At 38.7% G+C, this 23,139-nt stretch overlaps 1 protein-coding gene and 1 pseudogene across 1 annotated transcript; both read right to left on the reverse strand.

Moving 5' to 3' along the window:
- Positions 1-1,670: 1,670 nt before the first annotated feature.
- On the reverse strand, positions 1,671-6,184 carry LOC117695050 (biorientation of chromosomes in cell division protein 1 pseudogene; annotated as a pseudogene).
- Positions 6,185-7,426: 1,242 nt separating this feature from the next.
- LOC117695383 (melanoma antigen preferentially expressed in tumors-like) lies at positions 7,427-22,598 on the reverse strand. Its single transcript, XM_034486255.2, has 10 exons — positions 22,446-22,598; positions 22,146-22,263; positions 21,252-21,360; positions 18,506-18,600; positions 14,826-14,929; positions 12,882-14,077; positions 12,516-12,636; positions 9,966-10,265; positions 8,902-9,486; positions 7,427-8,100 (listed from the first exon to the last, which is right to left on the reverse strand). The coding sequence occupies exons 8-10, from the start codon at positions 10,259-10,261 to the stop codon at positions 7,587-7,589; spliced, it is 1,395 nt and encodes a 464-aa protein (XP_034342146.1). The 5' UTR covers positions 10,262-10,265; positions 12,516-12,636; positions 12,882-14,077; positions 14,826-14,929; positions 18,506-18,600; positions 21,252-21,360; positions 22,146-22,263; positions 22,446-22,598; the 3' UTR covers positions 7,427-7,586.
- Positions 22,599-23,139: the final 541 nt, after the last annotated feature.

The following is a 23,139-nucleotide window of genomic DNA, read 5'->3' on the forward strand; positions in this document are numbered from 1 at the left end:
ATCCTGGTTCTCATATGTCTTGTATGTAGTAGAGGTACACCATGGAGAAAAAAAACTGAAAATGAACGTGAAACTGAAAACTGAAAAAACTGAAGATGAATGTCTGAAGTTTCCAGAGTTCTATACTGCCATACCTGATCATTAGCAATTCATTACAATACTCAGCTAATTTATTCTAACACATTTCTATAGTGTTCCATCTTCTCAAGTTACACATGGATTTATGCATCCAGCTCTTCCCTGGAGAGGCTGAATCCTCCGTGGAATTGAGTCTACCCCAACTGTTTGACAGATTCAAGTATCTCTCTCTCTCTCTCTCTCTCTCTCTCTCTCTCTCTCTCTCTCTCTCTCTCTCTTCTTCCCTCTCTCTCCCTCCCCGCCTCTGCGTTATCCTTAAAATGATGGGAAATACAATTCTTTCTATAGAAGTATAGCTTGCATGGGCGACAGTCAACCTCTTCACTCTGAAGCTTCCTTATCCTTCAGACTCTATTACTCTATTGGAGAAATTACATCTGTTTCAGGTTAATAATGCATTAAAAAATAAGTCCTCTAGTATGAGGGAAAATATTCTGCTGACTTGCATTTGTTGCACCAACAAATAGTAATAGAGGAGCTTGGTTATATATCAGTTATATATCAATTCTTGTATCTTTTTTTTTTAAAGATCATCAAATGACTTTATTGTAAAACATTCACTATTTATTAGCAGTTTTTTTTCTAAAAACACAAACATGAGAACTGAATACCACACCCAGAGTGACTCGCCTCTTTGGATGGGGAGAAGCCAAGATGGAAGCTGTGGGGCTTTTTGTGTATCCCAAGTCTCAGCTTCCTTACTCACTCCAGGGCTCCAACACTACCTCTGACAAGGAAAGGAAACCACTAATATCCCCAAGCACAGGAAGGTCCATAACAACCTTTAAGGCTACTGATGCTAACTGCCACACTTTCCAGTCTGTAACCCTAGCATATCAAAACCTGCCAGTCTTTCTGGCTGGTAGCTGCAAGGGAAGAAGGGCTTAGCCAGCAAGGAGGTTGGCACTTAGGTATGGGAGAAATGGCATATAGGGCAGTGCAAGGTGAAGGGGTGAGTAGGTGGGCCCAATGAGTTCATTTTACATCAGCCGTAGGCAGGCAAGGGCTGGTGCAGGTCGTGCTGAGTCATTCCTGGGCAGAAGTGGGAGAGACAGGTCTCGAAAATCGAGCCAGGCTTACACAGGTTCACTAGGCCCAGTTTGGAACAAGGCCCAACAAAAACCCACTGTCAAAGAGCTGCTCCCACTGACCCTTGCTGTCCTGACCAGCTAGCCTTCAGCCTGGCTTCTGCATACCACACAGCACAAGCGCTAACACCCACATGCAGTGTCTGTGTTCAAGTATTAAGGTTCGTTCAGGACAGCCTACATCACTGTAGTGCTTAAACCTCTGTAATATGTACTGGGATCACACCCTTCGACAGGCTGGTCAAAGGTGACACAATCCACGAGCAAGTATGGGTGGGTAACTGTCCCACTACCAAACTTGCTCTCCATCTAATGTGGATTTCACCAAAGTCAAGGCCAAAATCCTGACATCAGTAATGACATGGCAGACTAAAGTTATATTCCTATGAAATAGGAATCCATTTCTTTGTTAAATAGAGCTTTCCAAAGGTATCAAGCACATTCTTAGGAAGCATCTTGGGAAGGTGCTGGAGGATCCTGGCTTTTAGGTTCTGGAGGGGGAGCTGGCATTGCTTCTTTTTTCTGGGCAGGCAGAAATTCATGGATTGCTCACTCCATCTGTGGCCTGAAGATGTGGTTTAGTGGGGTCTACCACTTGAGAAATGATCCTGCCCACTCCTGCTTCCAACATGCCTGACTGAACCATGCTCTGCCTTAGCCCATTTTGCAACTGGTTCTTGTTCATTGCAGGATTCCATTCCTGTTTGTCCAGGTGTGCTGACACAAAATTATCCACCTTCTGCATCAGGTTCTGGTAAGCTGGCTTAGTGTCCACGTCGGCCAGGCAGTCCAGGTGGAAGCTGTCAAATAGGCCAAGCTGCTCCACTATGAGAAGGATGAGCTGTGGGTCTCCCGGAGGCAGCTAAGCAGGATTGACAGGGCCGCCCGCCCCACTCAAGCCCCCATTCATCCTGAGGCCTTGCCCACCATGCTTGCTCCCGCACCGTCCGCACTAGGCTCCACACTCTGCAGCTCCTCTGGGAGCCGCAGGCCAAACAGCACAGACACGGAGGGCCCCACAGAGGTAGTAGCAAAGGAGGCAGCAAGGTGGAAGGCAGCAGGGACCACAGTGCTCCCTGCTCCCCACGCTGCTGGGGCTCTGGGATATGGTATCTTTAATAATTGCTTTTAATCATTCCTCATCTCAGATGTCGCTTAGGCAATATTTCAAATTTGCTAGAAACAAAGAACTGAAAGAAACTTTCTTACAAAAGGAATTGGTAATTCACATTGTCAGTGCAAGAATGGTATTCCTAATTATCTGTTTGTTATGTGTTCTTGTTTTCATCTCAGGATGCAGTGGTAGAGCCAAAGTGTAGCATAAAAGGAACTATTCCAATCTCTCTCCAATTGCTCACTCCCAAGTATCATCCTACTGTTAAATTGATCAGAATGGGAACACGGTGTATGTAAACAGCATTTCGTAAGAGCAATAGTGAAAAAAGTATAAGCCAGAAAAAGTATTCAGAAACAGCAGAGCATAATCTCAGTAACATTTTGTTAAATGTGAAATACTAAAAACAAAGAAAGGAAAAAGAAAGAAAGAAAGATAGAAAGAAAGAAGTGTTCATGCATATTTGTATCAGAATACAAGCAATATGAAAAATAGAAATAAATCACTAACTTTTCATTTGCTTTTAAGTACTTGAAATATTATATCACAAAAGAAATACTATATGTCTATTTTATGTAATTTGAACATGTCATACTTCCTAACTTGGAAGTGTAATCTGTGATCAACAAAACTAGAATCAATAAAACAAATTTAACTGACCTACTAGATGGCATATATTCATCTACATTTTAAAAGGATAATGTGAGTACTTAGAACAAAATTCGGTTAACTTTTACTATTTTACCAAGTCAAAATGAAAATACAATGCTATCCTTTAATACAAAGATAATGCAAATATGGTATTATTTTAACTTTTTTCTCTTTCTATAAGATGAATTATAAAGCCCTGCTCTCTGAGACCTCTGGGCCAAACCAAGCTGCCCTGAGCAGACTGCTGTCCCAAGAGGATCTCCATGCTCCTGCTTTGTCTCCACTGCCTTCATTAGACTGGAGACTCTTGAACCATACAGGTAAGCTTCCCTTCCCCCATCCATCTACCTGCTGGCTGAGCCTTCATGACCAAGCCAAGCTGCCCTGAGCACCCTGCCATCTCAGGGAGATCTGCATTCTCCTCCGCTCACCTTCATCAGACCTGAGGCTCCTGAATCATACAGACCTGCAGGTCCAGAACCATATGAGTAAAGGATATCCATCAGAGGCCTGCCGTGCTAGGACAATTGAAGTCCACTCCCTCCCAATATCCACTACAGCAAGAATATCCAGGGACCAAAACCATCCAGATGGCTAAAGGCCCTCAAAAGAACACAATCAACAATAGCCAGGGCAATATGATGCCTCGAAAGCACAACTACTCCACTACAGCAAGCTCTGGATAGCCTAACATAACTGAAACACAAGAAAATGACCTTAAATACAATCATATAAAGATGATAGAGGTCATCAAAGAGAAAATGAAAAAATCCCATAAAGAAATACAGAAAAATATGATCAAATAGATAGAAACCTTTAAAGAAGAAACACATAAATCTCTTAAACACATACAGGAAAATACAATGAAACAGGTAAAGAAAATAAAACTGTGCAAGACCTGAAAGTAGAAATAGAAGTAAAAAAGAAAACACAAACTGAGGGAATCCCAGAGATGGAAAACCTAGGGAAGAGAACAGAAACATCAGATGCAAGCATCAACAACAGAATACAAGTGATGGAAGAGAGAATCTCAGACATGGAAAATATAATAGAAGAAATTGATACACATCAGTCAAAAAATGTTAAATCTAACAAAATTCTTGACACAAAACATCCAGGAAATCTGGGATAAAATGAAAAGGCTTAACCTAAGAATAATAGGAATAGAAGGAGATTAAGAGTCCTAGCTTCAAGGCCCAGAAAATATTCTCAACAAAATCATATATAAGAATTTTCCCAACCTAAAGAATGAGATGCCTATGAACATACAAGAAGCTTATAGAACTCAACCCAAAAGGGTACACAGACCTAAATAGAGAATTCTCAACAGGAATCCTGAATAGCCTAGAAGCACTTAGAGAAATGTTCAAAATACTTAGTCAAATCAAAACATCTCTGAGGTTCCATCTTACACCCATCAGAACTACTAAAAAACTGAAAAGACAGCACGTGCTGGTAAGAATGTGGATCAAGGGGAACACTTCTTCACTGCTGGTGGGAGTGCAAACTTTGAAAATCACTTTGGTGGATTCTCAGAAAACTGGGAATAGTTGTGCCTCAAGACCCAACTATACCCACTACTAGGCATATACCCAAAAGGTGCTCCATCCCACAAAGACCCTTGCTCACCTATGTTCATAGCAGCTTTATTCATAATAACCAGAAACTGGAAACAAGCTAGATGTCCCTCAACAGAAGAATGGATAAAGAAAATGTGGTACATCTACACAATTTGAGTACTATTCAGCTATTAAAGATATCATGAATTTGAAGGCAAATGGATGGGAGGTGAGAATATCATCTTGAGTGAGCTAACTCACTCCCCAAAGGACATGCATAGTATGTAATTGCTTATAGGTAGATATTAGCCGTAAGGTATAGGATACCGATGCTTCAACCCACAGACCCATAGAAACTACAAGGAGGGCCCAAGGGAGGGTGTGTGAGTCTCACTCAGAAGGGGAAACAAAATAGTTATCAGAGGTGGATGGAGGAAGGGAACTGGGTGGGAGAGAGGATATGGAGGGGGATGGGGGCTCAGGATTGGGGTGGAGGACAGAAGAGGTGGCTAGATAGCCATGAAAATGAATGGAAATCTACAACTGACAGGAGTGAAGAAGTGGCAGGCATCTCAAGGAAGAAGCAGAGACCTGGGATACAGGAAGCACCCAAAACTCAATGGGGGTGACCTTAACTGTGACTCACTACATTGAGTATATGGAACCTGAAGAGGCTACCTCCTGTAGCCAGGCAGGAACCCCACTGGAACAATAGGGACACCAACCCACCCATAAAACTTTCAACCCAAAATTTATCCTGTCTACAAGAAATGCAGGCACGGGGGATAGAGCAGGGACTGAGGGAATGGCCAGCCAATAACTGGCCCAACTTGTGAACCATGCCATGGGTAAGCATAAATCCCTAACACTATTAATGATACACTGTTATACTTGCAGACAGGATCATGTTGTTCTCTGAGAGGCTCCACCCTGCAGGTGACTCAGACAGATACAGACACCCAGAGACAAATAGTGCATAGAGCTTGGGGACTCTTACAGAAGAACAGGAAGAAGGATTGTGGGCCCAAAATGGGGTAGGAAGTCCACAGGAAAACCAACAGAGTCAACTAACCTGGACCCTTGGGGATCTCAGAGACTGAACCACAAACCAAAGAACATACACCGGCTGGACCTAAGCCTCCCTGCTCATATGTAGCAGACATGCAGCTTGGTCTTCATGTGGGTCCTAAACAACTGGAACCTGGAGTGGAGGCTATCCCAAAAGCTGTTGCCTGTCTGAGGCCTATGTTTTTCTAGCTGGGCTGCCTTGTCTGGCCTCAGTGGGAGAGAAAGCACATAGCCTTACAGAGACTTGAAGTGCCAGGGTGGGGCAATACCTAGAGGGTCCTTGTCTGCTTAGAGGAGAAGGGTAATGGGGATGGGAGAAAGACTATGGGAGAGGTGACTAGAAGGGGGTCAGTGAGTGGAATGTAAAGTGACTAGTTTAAAAAATAAAATTAAAATTTAAAAGATGCAGTCTGAAGTATTTCAACAAGAAAGTACTGTGTAATATCTATCACTAATTTTCAACTATTTTTTACTATGTCTTTCAAATGCAGTTGTATTGGAACTTGAACACGTGACAGGAACTAATATTAAACTTATGTACCTTTTTCTGTGTCTTTTGAGTGCATTATGTTAATGATTTCAACATAATAATAGCATCATCAATAAATTACTAATTGCTGATTTGATAGTATTTGTTTCTTCATAAGTCTTGGATATCTAGGACTCTTACATACAAATAGTGAGAATGTATCGTATCTAATAATGCTGTTATCATGGAGAAGCAGCTGTAGTGAATACTCAGGGCATGGTCCATTGTGTTAGGAAATAAATCCAATGTGTTAAGTGACATTGACAGCTAGAAAAGAAATCAATAAAGTATTCTGGGTTGGTTCCTAAATGTTTCCCCTAAGAATTCAGGTGATACATCTTGATCCCATCTAATGGCTTTCTGGAATATAGTAGAAGCTTTATAGTAGGCCCACTCAAGGAAATAACTCATTGTACTTGTGCTCTTGACTGATATACTGGAACCCTAGAACTCACATTTTTCTCTGTGCTTCTTGGCCTTCATGAAGTGAGACTGTATCTCTGTGCCACAGACTCTTTACAATACTCTATCTACCTTGCCAGTGTCCCAAAGTGATGGGACTAAGCATACAATGAAACCTCTGCAAGTAAGAAAAAAATCTCTTCCTCCCTAAAAGTCAATTATCTCTGGTATGTTCCATGTCAGGAAACAGAGTAACAGATATAAGAGAATACGCTCTTTGAGGAGGTGATAGTTAAGCCATGAACTTTTAAGTAGATATCCAACAATGTGGAGTTTACTTTCTATTGAACACAATATAACAAGAAAAAGAAAGGCAAAATTTGGGGTCCAAATGGATAAAATAACAATACTAAGTGGTGGCTTAAGAAACAGTAGAAGGACAAATCAAACATATAAGCAAATGAACTCTAAGTAGCTTCATAAAGGAGATTAGTCTTATCTGCATTTTAATTCTTAGTACTTAGAATAATACCCTCAATAGATATGTGATGTATGAAAAAAAATATAGCTGAATGTGTCAATGTGTTATGGGATTGGTTATTTTCCTCACTGTTAATTCCAGGTAGCTCCTCATAATTTGCCCAAAGGAAGCATAAAATATGAGTCATTTAAAGTAACTTGAGGTGGAGGGGCAAAAGGTTTTTCTTCAAAGATACCTCCCACTCTACAAACAAATCCAGGAAAAGTTGCAATGGTATTAAATTATATTAAATATTTATGAGTAGGTGAAACATACAGCATACCATGATGTAGTCATTGCATATCATATACCCAGCCAGTAAGATGAAGATCAAGGACACTAAATGGACTCTCGATGTTCTCCGTTTTCTTAATGTTTTTAATCAATCAGTTATCCTTCCTAACTTTAGTCTTCTATAGCGTAAGAATCTTACATCAGATTCCGAGAGCTCGACAAAAGAACATTGAACAGTTAACAGGTCAAATTTTGGGGTTGGAACTGAGTTAAACTTGGAAGTTTACTGAGAATAAGTGATCCAGTTCATGTCACTCCTCTTTGCAGCTTGTAGCATTGCCTTCAGTTGTGCTTGGACATCAGTGAGCTTCTGCCGGTCTAAGCTGCCGTGAAAATGCCATTGTTCATAGCAATGTATAGGGATAGGGTAAATCACGTATTTCAGCTCCATCAAAGGTGTTAAGTAATGAAGAATTCTCATGAGCATAGGCATTGAAATGGGGTTAGAGACAAAGCTAATCACACGGAGATGGGAACATTTAGATAAGGCTGGCAGAATAGCAGAGAGTACAGTATCTGTTAAATGGCAATGGTTTATGGCCAAATGCTGTAAGGTGTTTGAAAGCTTCTGCAAAAGAATCTGAAAAGGCCTGCAATCATCCCAATACATTGGGTTGTTACTAAGATTCAACAGCTTTAAGTGGGTGGCCTGAACGCTCTGGGATAGAAATTTGAGATCTCTGTAAGAAATTTCACAGAACGGCAAATACAAGAAATCCAAACTGGCTGGTAAGGCTCTGTGGAGAGAAAACAAAAATAGGATGAATTTCAGATGGAAACAAAGCAGTCAGACTTGAGGGATCTAGAATAAACAGTTTTGCACACATACATTGCAGCAGCTAACAACAGGGGCTTTAATTCACTCCATAGACGTGTGAACCTGATAAGTTACTTTTCTCTTCTCAGAATTTACATCCTGGAGAATACTGTGAAGTATGTTATAGATAGGATTTGTGCCAAAGATTTAGTGGAAACTCTTTAGTGGAAAATAAGTTTAGTGGAAAATTAATCTACTTTGTAATTACAACACAATCAAATGTGGAACTAGTTCACCTGCTTGGAACAGATAGGACAGAAGGAGCAACCCAACTGGAAGCTCTCTTTGGCCAGTCCATAAATGACAGCCTCCACATTCACGGCCTGAACCTTGGAGACAGCAGATTAGGAAAATCATCTGCCATCAGTCCATGAGTAAGTTACCTGGCTGTAGGTATGTGCACCTGTGCCGCAACATAAAGTCTTTCTCTCAGTTCCTCCTCTTCATCTCCCTACTGCTAGAGAAGGACTGCATTCATTTTTTCCCTTTATACTTCTAGACTGAGCACAGTGCCTGCCCATGCTTAGCTGACTAAGGGTTTTGAAACCCTGCTTTCTCAGATTATAAGAGACACTTTCTGGCATGGCTACTTACAAACTCTTAAAAGGACAGAGATAAAAGGCATAAAGAGTTTTCCAGGCTCTCGGGAACCCCTAGCAATGATTTCCCTCTGTCTTAACTGGCGGTTCAGCAACCACAGGTACAGATTCCAAGCCCTCACCTGAGCAGGCTGTCCAGATGATCTGTGAGGCTAAAGGAAGACAGGTTGAGCTCTTTCAGGCAGTTCATCCGCCCAAGATAGTTGAGGAACACTCGGAAGACTTTCCCATGCAGAGATCTATAAGTGATTTTAGAGAGACTCAGGCTATCGAGATAGATCATGTGAGCCAGAAGAGTGGTGACTTCACTCAGTGAAGCCTGATCAACCGCCAGGTTCTGAATGCAAGTTAGATCAAGGAACTTCAGAGCGTGTTTGGCATAAGCAAATCTATCAATTTGTAGATCTCGGCAGCAGAGGTGCAAAGACCCTGCACTCTGCTCTACTTTATTCAGAAGCAAAGCAAAAAATTCCCTTTCTCTCAAGGTGCCATCAAGGGAAAGGTCTACGAGTAGTTCCATAGGCTGCCTTGCGGACTGACTCTCAGGATTTGGATCTACAATGCTGCAATGGCTTTCTAACTTCAGAATAGAGCGTACAGAGTGAGTACAGCCATGGAAACAGGATGGAGATCTGACACCAAATTCAGGGCATGTTGTTCTGCAGTCAACACCCTGCCTTACATCTAGGATCCTCAATTTACAGTTCCTGTAGGGAAAAGAGAAGATAGAACATTTAAGAGACATACAAAATTTTTTTGAAGATATATTTATTTATGTATGTCAGTACACAAATTGTAATGTAAACTCACAGGATCAATAATGGCCTGTGGGGCCCTGGTCTGCACTCTTTATGTCAAATACCAACAAGTCTATCCCATGAAAATTCAACATCCTCTAATTGTTTTCTGCATCTTTTTATTCACCTCAATTCCTCTCCAGTGCTTAAGTAAGTTAGTGTCTTTCTCCCATGTAATAACGCCTGCTATGTAAACCCATCAATTGTACTCTCAATAACAGATTTCATAATGAACATTGAGTAAAATACCCTTTAATATGTTACCATGTGTTGGGCCAACAGTTTCACATTTAAATCTTCAGCATTCATTAGCTACTACCTTTGGGAAAGTAACAGTCTGCAGCATAACCTCCTATGTCTTACTATCTCTCTATTATACTGGGTCTTACCTAGAAGAACAATCCTGGACAGGAAGGAACTGAAGATTCTCAACCATGGCTTTCAGGAGTTCACGCTGGGGTTCCTGCACACTTAATGTTCCAATGTGAAGACAGGTAAAGGGCCAAACCTTCACTATTGCTGTCAGTGTCTTCCTATATCCTCCCATGAAGGCAGCAGAAAACAGTGGAACAAAAAGCTCCCTTGGAATCTCCCCCAGGGATTGAATTGCTACAGGCTCATTGCTCAGTAGACTCTGTATAGCAAGATCCAAAAGCGAGGATGGGTCCCTTTCATCCATTATCATGAACCTATATCAGGATGAGAGATATTTAGAAGTCCTGAGAAAATATTCACAGACTCTTCTTTAAAACAAATGTGAGCCCTTTCCTATTCCGGCCTGAATGAAGCACGTTCATGAGTCAGTGACACCCAGAAATTAAGAGGTTTTTAGAACCTGGGAGGTCACGGATAGCTGCTCCAAGGATTTCATCATGCCACAAAATGAATATATTTAATTGCACCACAAACGATATCAGTATTGTTTGGACTACCATGAGAAAAAGAGAAAGAGGGAAGGTTGGGAGGCCCATTAGTGTTCAAATAATTAAAAAAAAAAAAAAAAAGAAAAAAGTTTGGCCTGAAGGCTAAGCTCTACCATACATAAACAGCACCATGCCAAAAATACAAATAGAAAAGACTATTAAGATGCATGAAAAGAGAAACACCATGCAGGATGATGAGAAGACTCCAGAGGGAGCAGTCCCTGCCTGTCTGCTGGACAGAGAGGGGAAGTTGAAAGCAAAAGTACTTTCCAACATGATTAAGCATAAATGAAAAGGCAGGAAAATGGGAGGTACCTCTACCCAAAGTTCCTGGGTGCCTAAGGAGAAACAGAAGTATTGAAAGTTATTCAAACAGAAAAAAGAAGGCATGGAAGAGAATGGTTACTAAAGTCTGCTTTGTTGGTGATAGTTTTACAAGAAACCCACATAAATATGAAAGGTTCTCTCCTTTATGCAGACTGTTACTCTCCCAAAGGTAGTAGGCCAATGGGTCACATTTCAAAATTGCCCGTGACACACATCCTGAGCTGAAAGCTACTTTTTGCCTGCTCATACTCAGTGTGAAAAAGAATCTATCATCCCCATTATATACAAATCTGGGTGTGATCATCAAAGGTACAGTTATTGAAGTGAATGTGAACGAGTTAGGCCTTGTGACACAAAGAGGCAAGGTTATTTGGGGAAAGTATCCCCAGGTTACCAACAATTTTGTAAAGGATGGGTGCATAAATGTGGTCTTGCTGGTTTAACAGTGACGTCATACAAGTCATTCCACTCACTACCAAACACTACCCATGGTCAGGAAAACACCATCACTGTGATTTTTCTGAACTACCAACCAGCCTTACTCCATGTTCAGTCATCAAGAAGTATTTATTAAATTATAAAGAAAGATAAAATACTGCCCAATTATAAAAAACAAATGTGAACAATGGAGAAAACATTAGTAGTACAATAAATTTGTGATAAAAACAGAAAGCTGCTTCTAGAAACCTCTACTGTATGTATAGATGAGAAACTGATTTTTCTAAGTGTACAAAGGTTTGCATGTGTATATATAAACATGGGCATGTATGTATGTATGTATGTATGTATGTATGTATGCATGCATGTGTGTATGTATATATGTATGAAAGACTACCATTATAAATCAACAGTTAGTAGAAGGCAGTGTCAGTTACCTAGCCACCTGGCACCCAGTATGTCCTCTAGAAAGATACAAGTCATTAAGAATGAAATTGTAAATATACATGATATTGACATAGTCATCATTATCTTGGAGACAGAGAGTAAAAAAAAAAATCAAAATGACAGTTATCAAAGAGAAAAAGATTGAAATTTCAGCAAGTCCTACTCCAACACCATACACTTTGGGTAGTGAAGCAGACAGACAAAAAATTGCAAAAGATACAAATAAAAAGTTATAATTAGGGACTTCACTTTGACATAAAACTACAGACAAAGATTGTGTTCCAAAAAAGCCTTTAAAAAGGCAAACTACATCCCAATGTTAAAGGAAGCAGCTACCATTTAGAGAAGGGACTCCATTAACTATGCTCTAATTGCATTGTGAGAGAAAAATTTTATTTTAACAGGAAGGGTGAAGCTAGGTGATGAGAGAGAGAAAGAGAGAGAAAGAGAGGGGGGACATGGAGGCAGATGTTCACGTGTCTCCACCAGTCAAAGATAGTTTATATATCTAGGTTGGGTATTGGGTTACACTTCTGATTGAGCATTGCCAAACTTATGAAGCCTTTGATTAACATTTTTAAAAATGTATAAAAGCAAAAAGGAGAAGGGGGCATGGGATAGGGGTTTTCTAGGAGGAGGAAATGGGGAAAGGGGATGGCATCTGAAATGTAAATAAAAGAAAAAAAATAAAATATAATTGTACAATAAAAAATAAAAAAATTGAATTGAAGTGGAAAACAAAAACAAACAAACAAAAACTATTAAAACCATCAGAAAATAAAAATTCTGTTTCTTGTTACATACCTAGTCTAGGGCACTTTACTATCAGCCCGTACACACTCAGACACCGTCCTGGGATAGAATAACTTGCCGCTCAGACACCGTTCTTAGATAGAATAACTTGCTGACTGAGATAAATATTACCCTGGTCAAAGGCAAAGAATAATTACATTAACTTGAGACTTCTTAGGATAGCAATCCCTAGAGACAAAACATTCAAGCAATCCTGAAAAACATGTTACAAGGTTCTAAAAAACTGGACTTTTTTTTTTTTTTTTTTTTTTTTTTTTTTTTTTTTTTTTTTTTACAGATTATGAAGCAAGAGAGTTTAATTGTGTCCCCTTTGTCAAAAGCTGTAATTATTTTGTCTGAAGTAAAAGTCAAACTTACTTGTAAGAAAGGGGGTAGGCAGTCTCATGAAGCAAGGGTGATAATAGCACAAACTGTTTCAAATGCTAGTGAAATTTGTTTCAAAAGTTGAATTTCATGTTAGTATCCAAGGTCAGCCTGTTCTGTGAATATTCAAATATTCAAACAGAGTAGTTCAAAATATTAGTAGATATGCCTGACGTCTGGTTTAACAAGGCTTTAAGATTCCATTTTAAGGGTGCCAAAGCAACATTGCTATTGCGATTTTATTTTTCCCCAACAAACACAGTATCAAAAAAAATGACTGTTCTCCCTGAGTAGATATATAAATCTAGTTCAACCTGCCAATAATTTATGGAATTAAACAACTTGATGGCAAATTTCTTATATGAAAGAATATGCACGAAGAAATAAGTGCAAAGGAAGGCACATGAGAAAGGACTTATTCCAGACCAATCACCACCCAAATTCTAGAAAACCTCTGTATTGACAAGATCATGTTACTTCTGGAAGAATAGAAAAATGGGAGTTGGATAGATGGTTCAGCAGTTAAGAGAACTGGCTTCTCTTTCAGAGCCAGGTTTGATTCCCAACATCCACAAGGTAGCATGTAATCATCTGTATCTTGAGTTTTAGGGGATCTAACACGCTTTCTGACCTCTATGGGCACTGTGTATCCACAGGTGCACAGGCATACATGCAGTCAAAACACATGCAGTGAAATAAAAAAATTAAAAGAATAGACAACCCAATGGAATAGCCTAGAAATAAAAGTCAACACCAATGGAAGTAAGTGCATAATAAACAAAGCACTAGAGCAAAAGGGAGGATGATATATTAGAATAAAATTTAAAGTAGATCCATAAAATGTGCCACCTACTTTATATAACATAGGTTAAAGATCTAAGCAAACAGTAAAACTAAGGGCTAGAGAGATGGTTCAGAGATGGTTAAGAGGACTGAGTTCAGTTCCTAGCACCCACAAGCTCACAACCACCTACATAACTCCACTTCCAAGGATTCCAATGCCTCTCTTCTGGCCTCCAAGGGCACCAGGCAAACACATGATGCACATACATACATTCAGGAAAAAACAACCATAACATAAAATAGAAGTGATTTTTAAAGATGTTAAACCACACAGCTTCTTGAAGAAAATATGGCAGCTCTTCTTTAATCTCACCGTGGCAAAGGGCTTTCTAAATATCACTCAAATTCTAGAGGAAATGAGAGAAAGCAATAAGCAATTTAGTCACATTAACATGAAATCAATTCAAAATATAAAAAATTATAATTAAAAGGCAACAGAAAAATTTCAAAGGCCAGTACATATCTCAAACAATTGGATAATGTGCTAATGATCCACAAAAATCTAAAACTGAAAGACAATGGACCAGAAAATTGGTATAAAATCTGGGAAAGATGTGAATTATTAATACAATAATGTAAAAGCACAATCTACAAATGATAAATGCCAAATTTTAGTGACAGTTAAGAACATGTATATAAAAGTAACCATGTGCATATAATTTAATCCATGTCACCTATAGGTAAAAACTTTAAAAGTAAGGCAGCATATTCTGTGGATGGGGCTATGAGAAAACAGTAATTCTCATACATTTCTAGTGCAAGTGAAAACTAGTAAAATGTGTCCAGGAAAAAATTTGAACTGCCCAACAAAACTACATATGATCTTAAATTTGACCCAATAATTCTACCTCTGGACATACCTTATGGAGATCTGTTTCCATACAAAAATACACATGCCTAAAGATACTCATAGAAATATTACTTATAACTTCAAAATATTAAAAATATACACAGGTGAATATTTAAATAAAAGTATAATATGCTCATACAAATGTGAAAAGGAATAATGAAAATTTGTATGAAGCAGCAGGGTGTCATTCCTATAAATGTTGTTAAACAAAAAATTGAAAGTAAGAAGGATGAATTGTATGTTACCTTTAATGTAAGAAGGCAATATAACAAAGTATGTAACTTGTCCTTTTTGCAATGTTAAGTATAGGAGGAGAGAATAGTTCCAAAACTGAATGCACAGGTTTTTCCTACAAGGGAAGAACAGGAAGAAAATTGGAAGTAAGAACAGTGTAGAAAGGGAGGGGGGAGAAATAATACTTCTCCAAATACGGTCTTGTATAACTCAGGTTTTTTGAATAATAGTGATGTTCATGTAGCCAAAACACCTCTTTGTATCTTTAGTTCTTTATGAACAGATTCTCCCCACCACTGACAGAAATTACCCTGAAAAACCTGTCTGTAGTGAATATGGACAGGATGTGTCCTTGTCTTTAATCCCTAAGTAATACAGCACAGTAATTTACTTAGCATTTACACTGAGTTAGATGCTATACATAATCTATAGATTAATTACTGCATAATGAATAATACAGAACTTTACATGCCAATACTATACATATGATACAATGATCATGAACTTCCACAGAATTTTAGTGAAAACTCACTGATAGGTTCCTGGAACCGGTACACTGTTGACAGCAAGGAAAAAATAAAACAATTAAAAAATAACCAGAATATGGAGGTGACTGAATAATTAACAAATGAAGGTAACAATACTTTTGAGGGTTGTTCATGCATGTGTATGCATGTGCGTGTGTGTGTGAATGTTGAAGACAGACACTGACATCAGATGTCTTCCTCCATCTCATCCCTCCCTGCCTTTGGATATAAGGTTTCTCACTCAGACTGAAGCTCAGTGATTTAGCCAAGATGGTTGACCAATTAGTACTGGGATTGTGTTTCTCTCTGTCTTCTCTTTTTTCCCCCAGCACAGGGATTACAAATGTTCACAGCCATGCCTGAATTTTACATTCATGTTAGAGATACAAACATAGGTCCCTTCATGCTTGTGTAGCAAGAACTTCACCAAAGGAGCCACCTTCCCACTTCCTAAACTAAACTGTATAATCAGATAAATGTAACTGCAATGGAGGAATGGCTAAACAAATGGTTTGTGAAGAAAAGTTGAAAAGGAGTGAGTTCACTTCATTCTTCAAATAAAGACTGAAAGAATTGTACACAGACATCTGCTGATAAGTCATTTTAACAGGGATTTTGGTTAGTAATTTTGAAACTACTCTCTGAATATACTAACTAGGAATGAAAAATATATGTTATAGATGATGCAAAGTACATCAGAAAAAAAGTAGCTTATAGAAAACGCTAGAATAGATTGGAATCACTTGTATTTGAGTCCTAAATTTTAGTAGGCCCAGCAGAAGTGATACCCAATTAATAATAAAGATACACAAAACATCAGTTTCCAAATATCATTCTGGGGAAAACAAGCCTCCTTGAGAAAGTGGTCCTACTCTAAGACCATGGTATGAAAATGTGTAAGATGTACTTGAAAACTTTATAGAGCCAGAAAATGGGTGTAAGGAAAAGATATGCATATAAAACTTACTAAAAGGCAATCCCAAATGGCCAGGCCTAAGACAGTTTAAGAACAGAATTATATTTTAATCTGATTATGATGTAAGGTATATTAATTACTCATAACCATATATTAATATAAATAAGACAAAAAATCAACGAGGGGTGAAGAAAAGACAGCTCTTCCTTCATAGGAATTCCAGTCAATAGATGTAATAAGAATGAGGAAACCTGAAGATCACCATTAGGTAACATGTTTCAAGCTAGTCTCTAGAAGAGTTCTAAATGAAGTGAGTCAAAGTCTGAGAAGATATAGGATAATTTACATCCTAAAGTGTTCCCTTCAGCGTGGTTTTAAGGAGGTAACAGTAGCACTGCTCTGGGGCAACATAAATATTACAATTTAATGACAGGTCTGAGGTAAACATGACTGGGAATGCAACATATGTATACAATGTACTACCCTGACAGGATGCAAGCCAGGGACCAAAATCACTTGTGGTGATTGTGATATGAAATTTAAAAGAAAATACTAAAAAATACAAATGCTTTGCCATTAGGTGGAAAAATGAAGTAGACTTCTGATGAACAATGAGTTGTCCTTTTTCCATTTTTCACATGGAAAGAGGGTCCCTAGTTAAAACAGCCTCTTTCCTTATCATGTGGGCTGCAACACACTGCCTGTTTATGACTTAGTGGCTGATTTCAATTTTCCACAAGCCCACAGTATTATTCAAGCAGGCAAATCATCTTTGTATTGACAAGGTTAGTCCATTGCCTTGTTAATACTAAGACTGCCCACACAGCAATTGCTTGCTCACTTTCCTCCATGGTGACATCATGTGGTCTTCTTGCCATGTGATATCAGTCATATTCAGCAACCAGTATGTGTTACTAGTAAACTTCTCTGTGTTGTATCCTTTCACTGTTGGGTATCACACACTTACCCATCCTGAAACATTATGGAAGGCATAATGTGCATCAATGGGATGAATAAGAAGACAGAAAAACAGGTAACTTTTGCCAGAAATGAATAATTTCAATACAATTGTTAGAAGGCATGAAAGTCAGGAGGAAGCTGACAGTCTAGAAACTGCCTCCATATCAAATTCTGAATTAAATGAGCCAGCATAAAAGCTGGGTATGATGGCCTACATTTATAATCACAGCATCTGGGAGGTAGAGACAAAAGAATGAGGAGATCAAGATCATTGTTGATTACATGGAGACTTTAAGGCCAGCCTGGGCTACATCAGCTCTTTGATCTAAACAAAGAAATAACCAAATAGCACATAAAATGAATCAATAAAATATGGACTCTATTTTTAAAAAACAGGACAAGAAGAGCATTGAAGCATCAAAAATCAGGGCAGATGAAGAGTATGGAAGAACAGAAAGGTCATGCAACCCGAAACCACAAGACACCAACATCAGCTCGGTCAGGACTGGTAAAGGAAAAGATTCATCCAAAATGTAAAACAGGTAAGTCCGAGTGAAGACTGGTACTTTTATTTTATTTTATTTTATTTTATTTTATTTCATTTTATTTTATTTTGCATGTGTCTGTCTTGTCTGCATGTATGACTATGCACCACACACATATCTGAGTACCTGTGGAGGCCAGCAGAAGGTGTAAGATCCCCTGGAACTAGAGTAACTGACAGTTGTAAGTTATCATGTAGGTATTGGAAACCAAACCCAGGACCTCTGGAAGAGCATCTTTTAACCTATGAGCCATCATTTCATCCAGAGACTGGGATTTCTATGGGAAGGGCACACTTATTATTTTTACAAAACCTTAAACGGAATTGATAAATCTAGGCTGACACTGATTCCACATGTATAACAAATGATCATGAAGGAACAATTGGAATTTTTTTTTATTTCTACTGTCTCAGAGATTTGTCCTTCCAGGTGAAATTTTGAGAAAGGTCAAATATTTAAGGCCAAATTACTCTGGTAAATAAGAAGGACTGGAGAGAGGTTGCCAGACTGGCTTTGTGGGAAGACACCTGTAGAAGGCAGTCATGAGGTTTAGTGAATGGCAGATAAGGACACACTGAAAATATGCAGGCAGCAGACCCTCAGGTAACAAAGGGGCCACAGCTCAGAGGCCATACCCCCAGTGTGTTAATGAGTAAACCCCACCACCAGGTAACAACCAAGGACTCAGATAATCCCATGCTTGAGGTCATGGAGAAGCTGTACATCTAGAACCACTTACTTACTGTATGGGTCAATGCTGCTAAAACCAAGAATCCTGAGATACAGACCCCTGAAGGCCTTAGGTTGCAGTAGCCTCCTTCCTCTTACAGATGCTCTACTGTTGGGTGAGAAATAAGTGCAGTGAGACAAAAATTCCAACACAATCTCTGTGCTCTATTTCCTTCCCCTAGTCTTAAAAGACACTTGTAACATATACCCTGACATGGACATTAGCACACTCATACTTTATAAACTGGAGAATCTCACTATGAGGAGAACCCTCAAAGATATCAAAGCAATGTGTAGGATGTAAAAAAAAAAAAGGAAGCTCCTAAAAGACAGTTACATTAGCCAACTAAAGTTTGACTGGTAGGGGCTCTGTCACCAGCCTAGAAGTTACTAATAGTCTGAGCTGATGAGATGGCTCAGCAGCTAAGAAAAAAAAATATTGCTGTCACAAAGAAACAAGGTTTGGTTCACAGAACCTATTTGGTAGCTCTGAACCATTTGTAACTCTAGTCCTAACCTCCATAGGCCCCAGGACACATGTGTTTCATATAAGCTCATGCAAGGAGGCACACACTAAAAATAAACAATTTTTAAAAGATAATCCAATTTTAGTTCTCCACCAAGTCCAACAGGCAGGCTCCAATACTAGCGGACCCAGAAATAACCATCTCTAACACTTGAGCCCTTTAAAATGTTTTAGTTTTGCCCATTGTGTTTCATTCTTTTCTTCCTGCTATGCTTTTATATCATTTAAACTTTACAACATTTTAAACCTTATGGTTTTTATTCCTGTCCTTACATTTACCTAGTTTTGTTCATATTTTTTCTGAATAATGCACTACTATCATGTACTCTTTCCCTTGTTCCCCTCTTCTTTTGTGATGGTTTGTATATGCTTGGCCCAGGGAGTGGCACTATTTGGAGGTGTGGCCTTGTTGGAGTAGGTGTGTCACTGTGGGTGTGGGCTTTAAGATCCTCATCCTAGCTGCCTGGAAGTCAGTCTTCCACTAGCAGCCTTCAGATGAAGTTATAGAACTCTCAGCTCCTCCTGCACAACGCCTGCCTGGATTGATGCTATGCTCCCACCTTGATGATTATGGACTGAACCTCTGAACCTGTAAGCCAGCCCTCATTAAATGTTGTCCTTAAAAGAGTTGCCTTGGTGATGGTGTCTGTTCACAGCAGTAAAACACTAACTAAGACATTTTCCTAACATGCTTCCATTTTTCCTTCTCCACTTTCCTTTCTTTTATTCAGCATTTCTTCTTCTTAGGTTCCTCCACCCATCCAATTCACTATATTCATCTACTACTTCCACTTTAACCCACATTCAGTTATAACTTTACGGTTCACTGCTCACTATTTTTGTAATTCCTGCTCTATTCTCGTTTGAGCTGTGTGGTAGTTGGATTTAGTTAACGTAATGTTCCTTTATAGACATGGTCTGTGTTGGTGTGACAGCTGTTACACTGATTATTTCTGTCCTTTCTGCACAGTACTGAAGATTTAGCCTGCAAGACGAGGCTGCGCACTAACATATCTAAATAAAACTAGAAGAAACATCAGTATCAAGTGATGTAGAAATGATAGCACAGAAGCACAAGTAATATGAAAAACAGAGAAAATGATCATAACCCCTCAAATGTAACTATTGAAACTAAAGACAATGAAGTGGTTGGAAGGTTGTGTTAAGAATTCAAACTCTGCACAAAATAAGATTCAGTGGTTTCAAGGAAAATACAGAGTAGCAGGTAAAGGAATGTAGCTAAAGATATGGAGATACAAACCAGAAACATACATGAGAAGCTCAACAAGAAACTGAGTTTGAAAACAAAGAATAAAATATTAGAACTAAAAAATAAATCAAACAAAAAGCAGTGTAGAACGGTTCACCAGCAAACTGTATCACTTAACCTAATGAATATTGGGGCTAGAAGAAAGATTCAAGGAAATACTTAAACATCAATATGGTAAAAAGAAATAAATAATAAAGTGAAACTCTGAGAAGTGAAACTTAACTCAGGTTAGGTCTTGCTCACAGCATGCTCACAGCCCACAGTAAAATTATTATTATCAAGTCGGTTTCCTGTCAGTGACAATAGGTGGTTCAAGGTACAGAAATCACTAGAAGTAATACAGTTTATGAATACATTTAGAGGATATTTTGTAGGATGATATAAAAACAGTATAGAAAAAGTATGCTTACTTAAAAAGGATGCATTCTAAAAATGAAAGGACACACAGAAAAGGCCTTGAGAAAAGCTAGAGATCTGTTCCTAACAGCAACCCTGAAGAGTCTAAGAGCACACCTCAACATAAAATGGCTCTACATAACAATCCTGTAGAAGATATTATACTAAATTGTGAAAGCAGAAACCATTTTATCTAAAGTCAATGACTAAGAGAATGGGACCTGCTCTCTAAAACCCTTTAATTCTTCTTGAAGGTTTTGCCTATAGCAGTAATGCAAAATGAGGACATAAATGAACTATAAATAAGAGAAGGTTAAATAATCTCTCTTGAGCAAATAATAAAGCTCATACAATTAAAAGAATACACTCAAACACAAGCACTAAGACATGCTAAACACTTTCACCAAAGAAGCAGTATGCATAGCAACAAAAATAAACTGTCCAGTTCATATTCACCAGAAACATATGTGTGTGTGAATGTCATATGAAAACCAGCATTGTGTGCATTATGCAAAAACTTTAATAAGACAAAATAAAATTGTCAGAATTTTTAAAATAAGCGACTGACCAAGAATCTTCAAATGTGTCTGAGTTGTGAATCCACTGAAGACCTATTTCTCTGGATGAGACTATGGAAAAATGCTGATCAAATTCAATGAAGTATCTGGAATAATGTCCTAGAATACAAAGAAAACATTACTGAAATTACTCACCAAATGCAAATGAAATGTGTACTTAACTTATCTGTATATCGGCAGTGTTAATGTCCTGGTTTTGGTAATCCTATACTTCTAGTTTTGGTAATCTTATACTTTTTTATAAAATGTCTACACACTAAGAAAATCTTTGTGAACACCTTCTTACAAATCTAAAATTATTGTAAAAAGTCAGGATTAAGATGTTAGGCATGTGCCGGAAGTGGTGGCGCTCACCTTTAGTCCCAGCACTTGGGAGGCAGAGGCAGGCGGATTTCTGAGTTCGAGGCCAGCCTGGTCTACAGAGTGAATGCCAGGACAGCCAGGGCTACACAGGGAAACCCTGTCTCAAAAATAAATAAATAAATAAATAAATAAATAAATAAATAAATAAAATGTTACGTATGGAAGCATACATCTGAAATTTCAGTATTAAGAAGGCAGAAAGAGAAAGATCACTAAATGTCAAGTCAATGATCAGTTACACAAGTGAAACTGAAAACAACCGTCTGCCCTAAAGAGCCCACTACAAGAAATGAAATCACCCTTATTCACAGTTGGTACGTGGGCATGTATTTGCTTTTCAGATGTGAAAAACGTTTTTATTTTATTTTTTGTTTTTTTACAGTATTGAATACAATAGAAATGGGGAAAGTATCTGTACATTTCAGTCCCTGCTGGTTTTAAAAGACTAGCACATAAAAATTAATGGTATGTGAAACTAAGATGTAAATACGGAATATGAGTCTTTGGAGTTGAGGTCTCACCACTTTCGTTATCCCAGTTGACGCAGACCTCGAAATCCTCTCGCAGCCCAGGAAATGCCACCACGTTTGGTTCAGGAATATAAATCTTGAAAGAGGGGGTGAAAGGATGTATGGAGAACTTTAAAGAGAAAGTAGGAAATGGTTAGTCACATACTTGAAGCTACCTCCACCTCGGTAAACTAACACATCTCACAAGATGGAACCATTGAGTGATCAGTCCAGATCACAGATTAATCCCTCTACCCTGGTTATTTAGTCCCAAACAAGCTTAGTATGTAAAAAGAGATCATTATGGGTCACCTAAGTAGGCAGATCCGTAGAGTTTTTTTGACTTTTCCACTCCCTCAGCAGTTTTAGCCGCTCATTTCTGGAGAGGTGTTCGTGGTGGTGGACGCGCCATAGTCTTTGGTGGCCGGCTGCCCCTCAACGGTCATTCTTCCCATTTAAAGAGACAGCTGGCCATTCTGATTGGCTTGGAAGAGTCAGCTGACTTGCCTCAGACCCTTCCATGTCCTGCTCTACCTCGTGACCCCAACTTCCATTGTACCACGAGACCAATGACCTGTTACCGCAGTATCAGCGGGTTTAGATTATGTGCCTTACCACCTACCTTCGGGTTAGGAATTGGTTATTAGGGGTTGCAGATTAAGTTTAGGACTAGGGTTAGTTGCCAATTAATGGGAAAATAAACTGTAAGTGAGACATAGCCATTATCTAGCCAGATAGATTTACCAGCCCAGGCCATAACTTATTGTCATATTTAGTGGACAAAGCCCAAATTATTTGTTGTTCAACTTTAATCCCACAATACTGATTCTAAACTTTTTTTATTCTTTTCTACACTACCATCCAATCAAATATAACTCTCATCATCATCAACAACAACAAAAACTAAACTAAAATTCCAGGAGAATAAAAATCTGAGCCTACCTAACATTTCAAATGTACAGCAGATGTACACAGCTTAGTCTTCATGTGGGTCCCCTAAGAATTG

Source organism: Arvicanthis niloticus, chromosome X (genome assembly GCF_011762505.2).
Source record: "Arvicanthis niloticus isolate mArvNil1 chromosome X, mArvNil1.pat.X, whole genome shotgun sequence".
Classification (NCBI taxonomy): domain Eukaryota; kingdom Metazoa; phylum Chordata; class Mammalia; order Rodentia; family Muridae; genus Arvicanthis; species Arvicanthis niloticus.

Excerpts from the sequence above, each read along its gene's own strand:
- LOC117695383 (XM_034486255.2), bottom strand. The coding sequence starts at position 10,261 with ATGATAATGGATGAAAGGGACCCATCCTCGCTTTTGGATCTTGCTATA. Across the intron at positions 9,487-9,965 it reads GTCCAGGATTGTTCTTCTAG|GAACTGTAAATTGAGGATCC; the intron begins GTAAGACCCAGT and ends TTTTCCCTACAG. Across the intron at positions 8,101-8,901 it reads CATCTGGACAGCCTGCTCAG|AGCCTTACCAGCCAGTTTGG; the intron begins GTGAGGGCTTGG and ends TTCTCTCCACAG.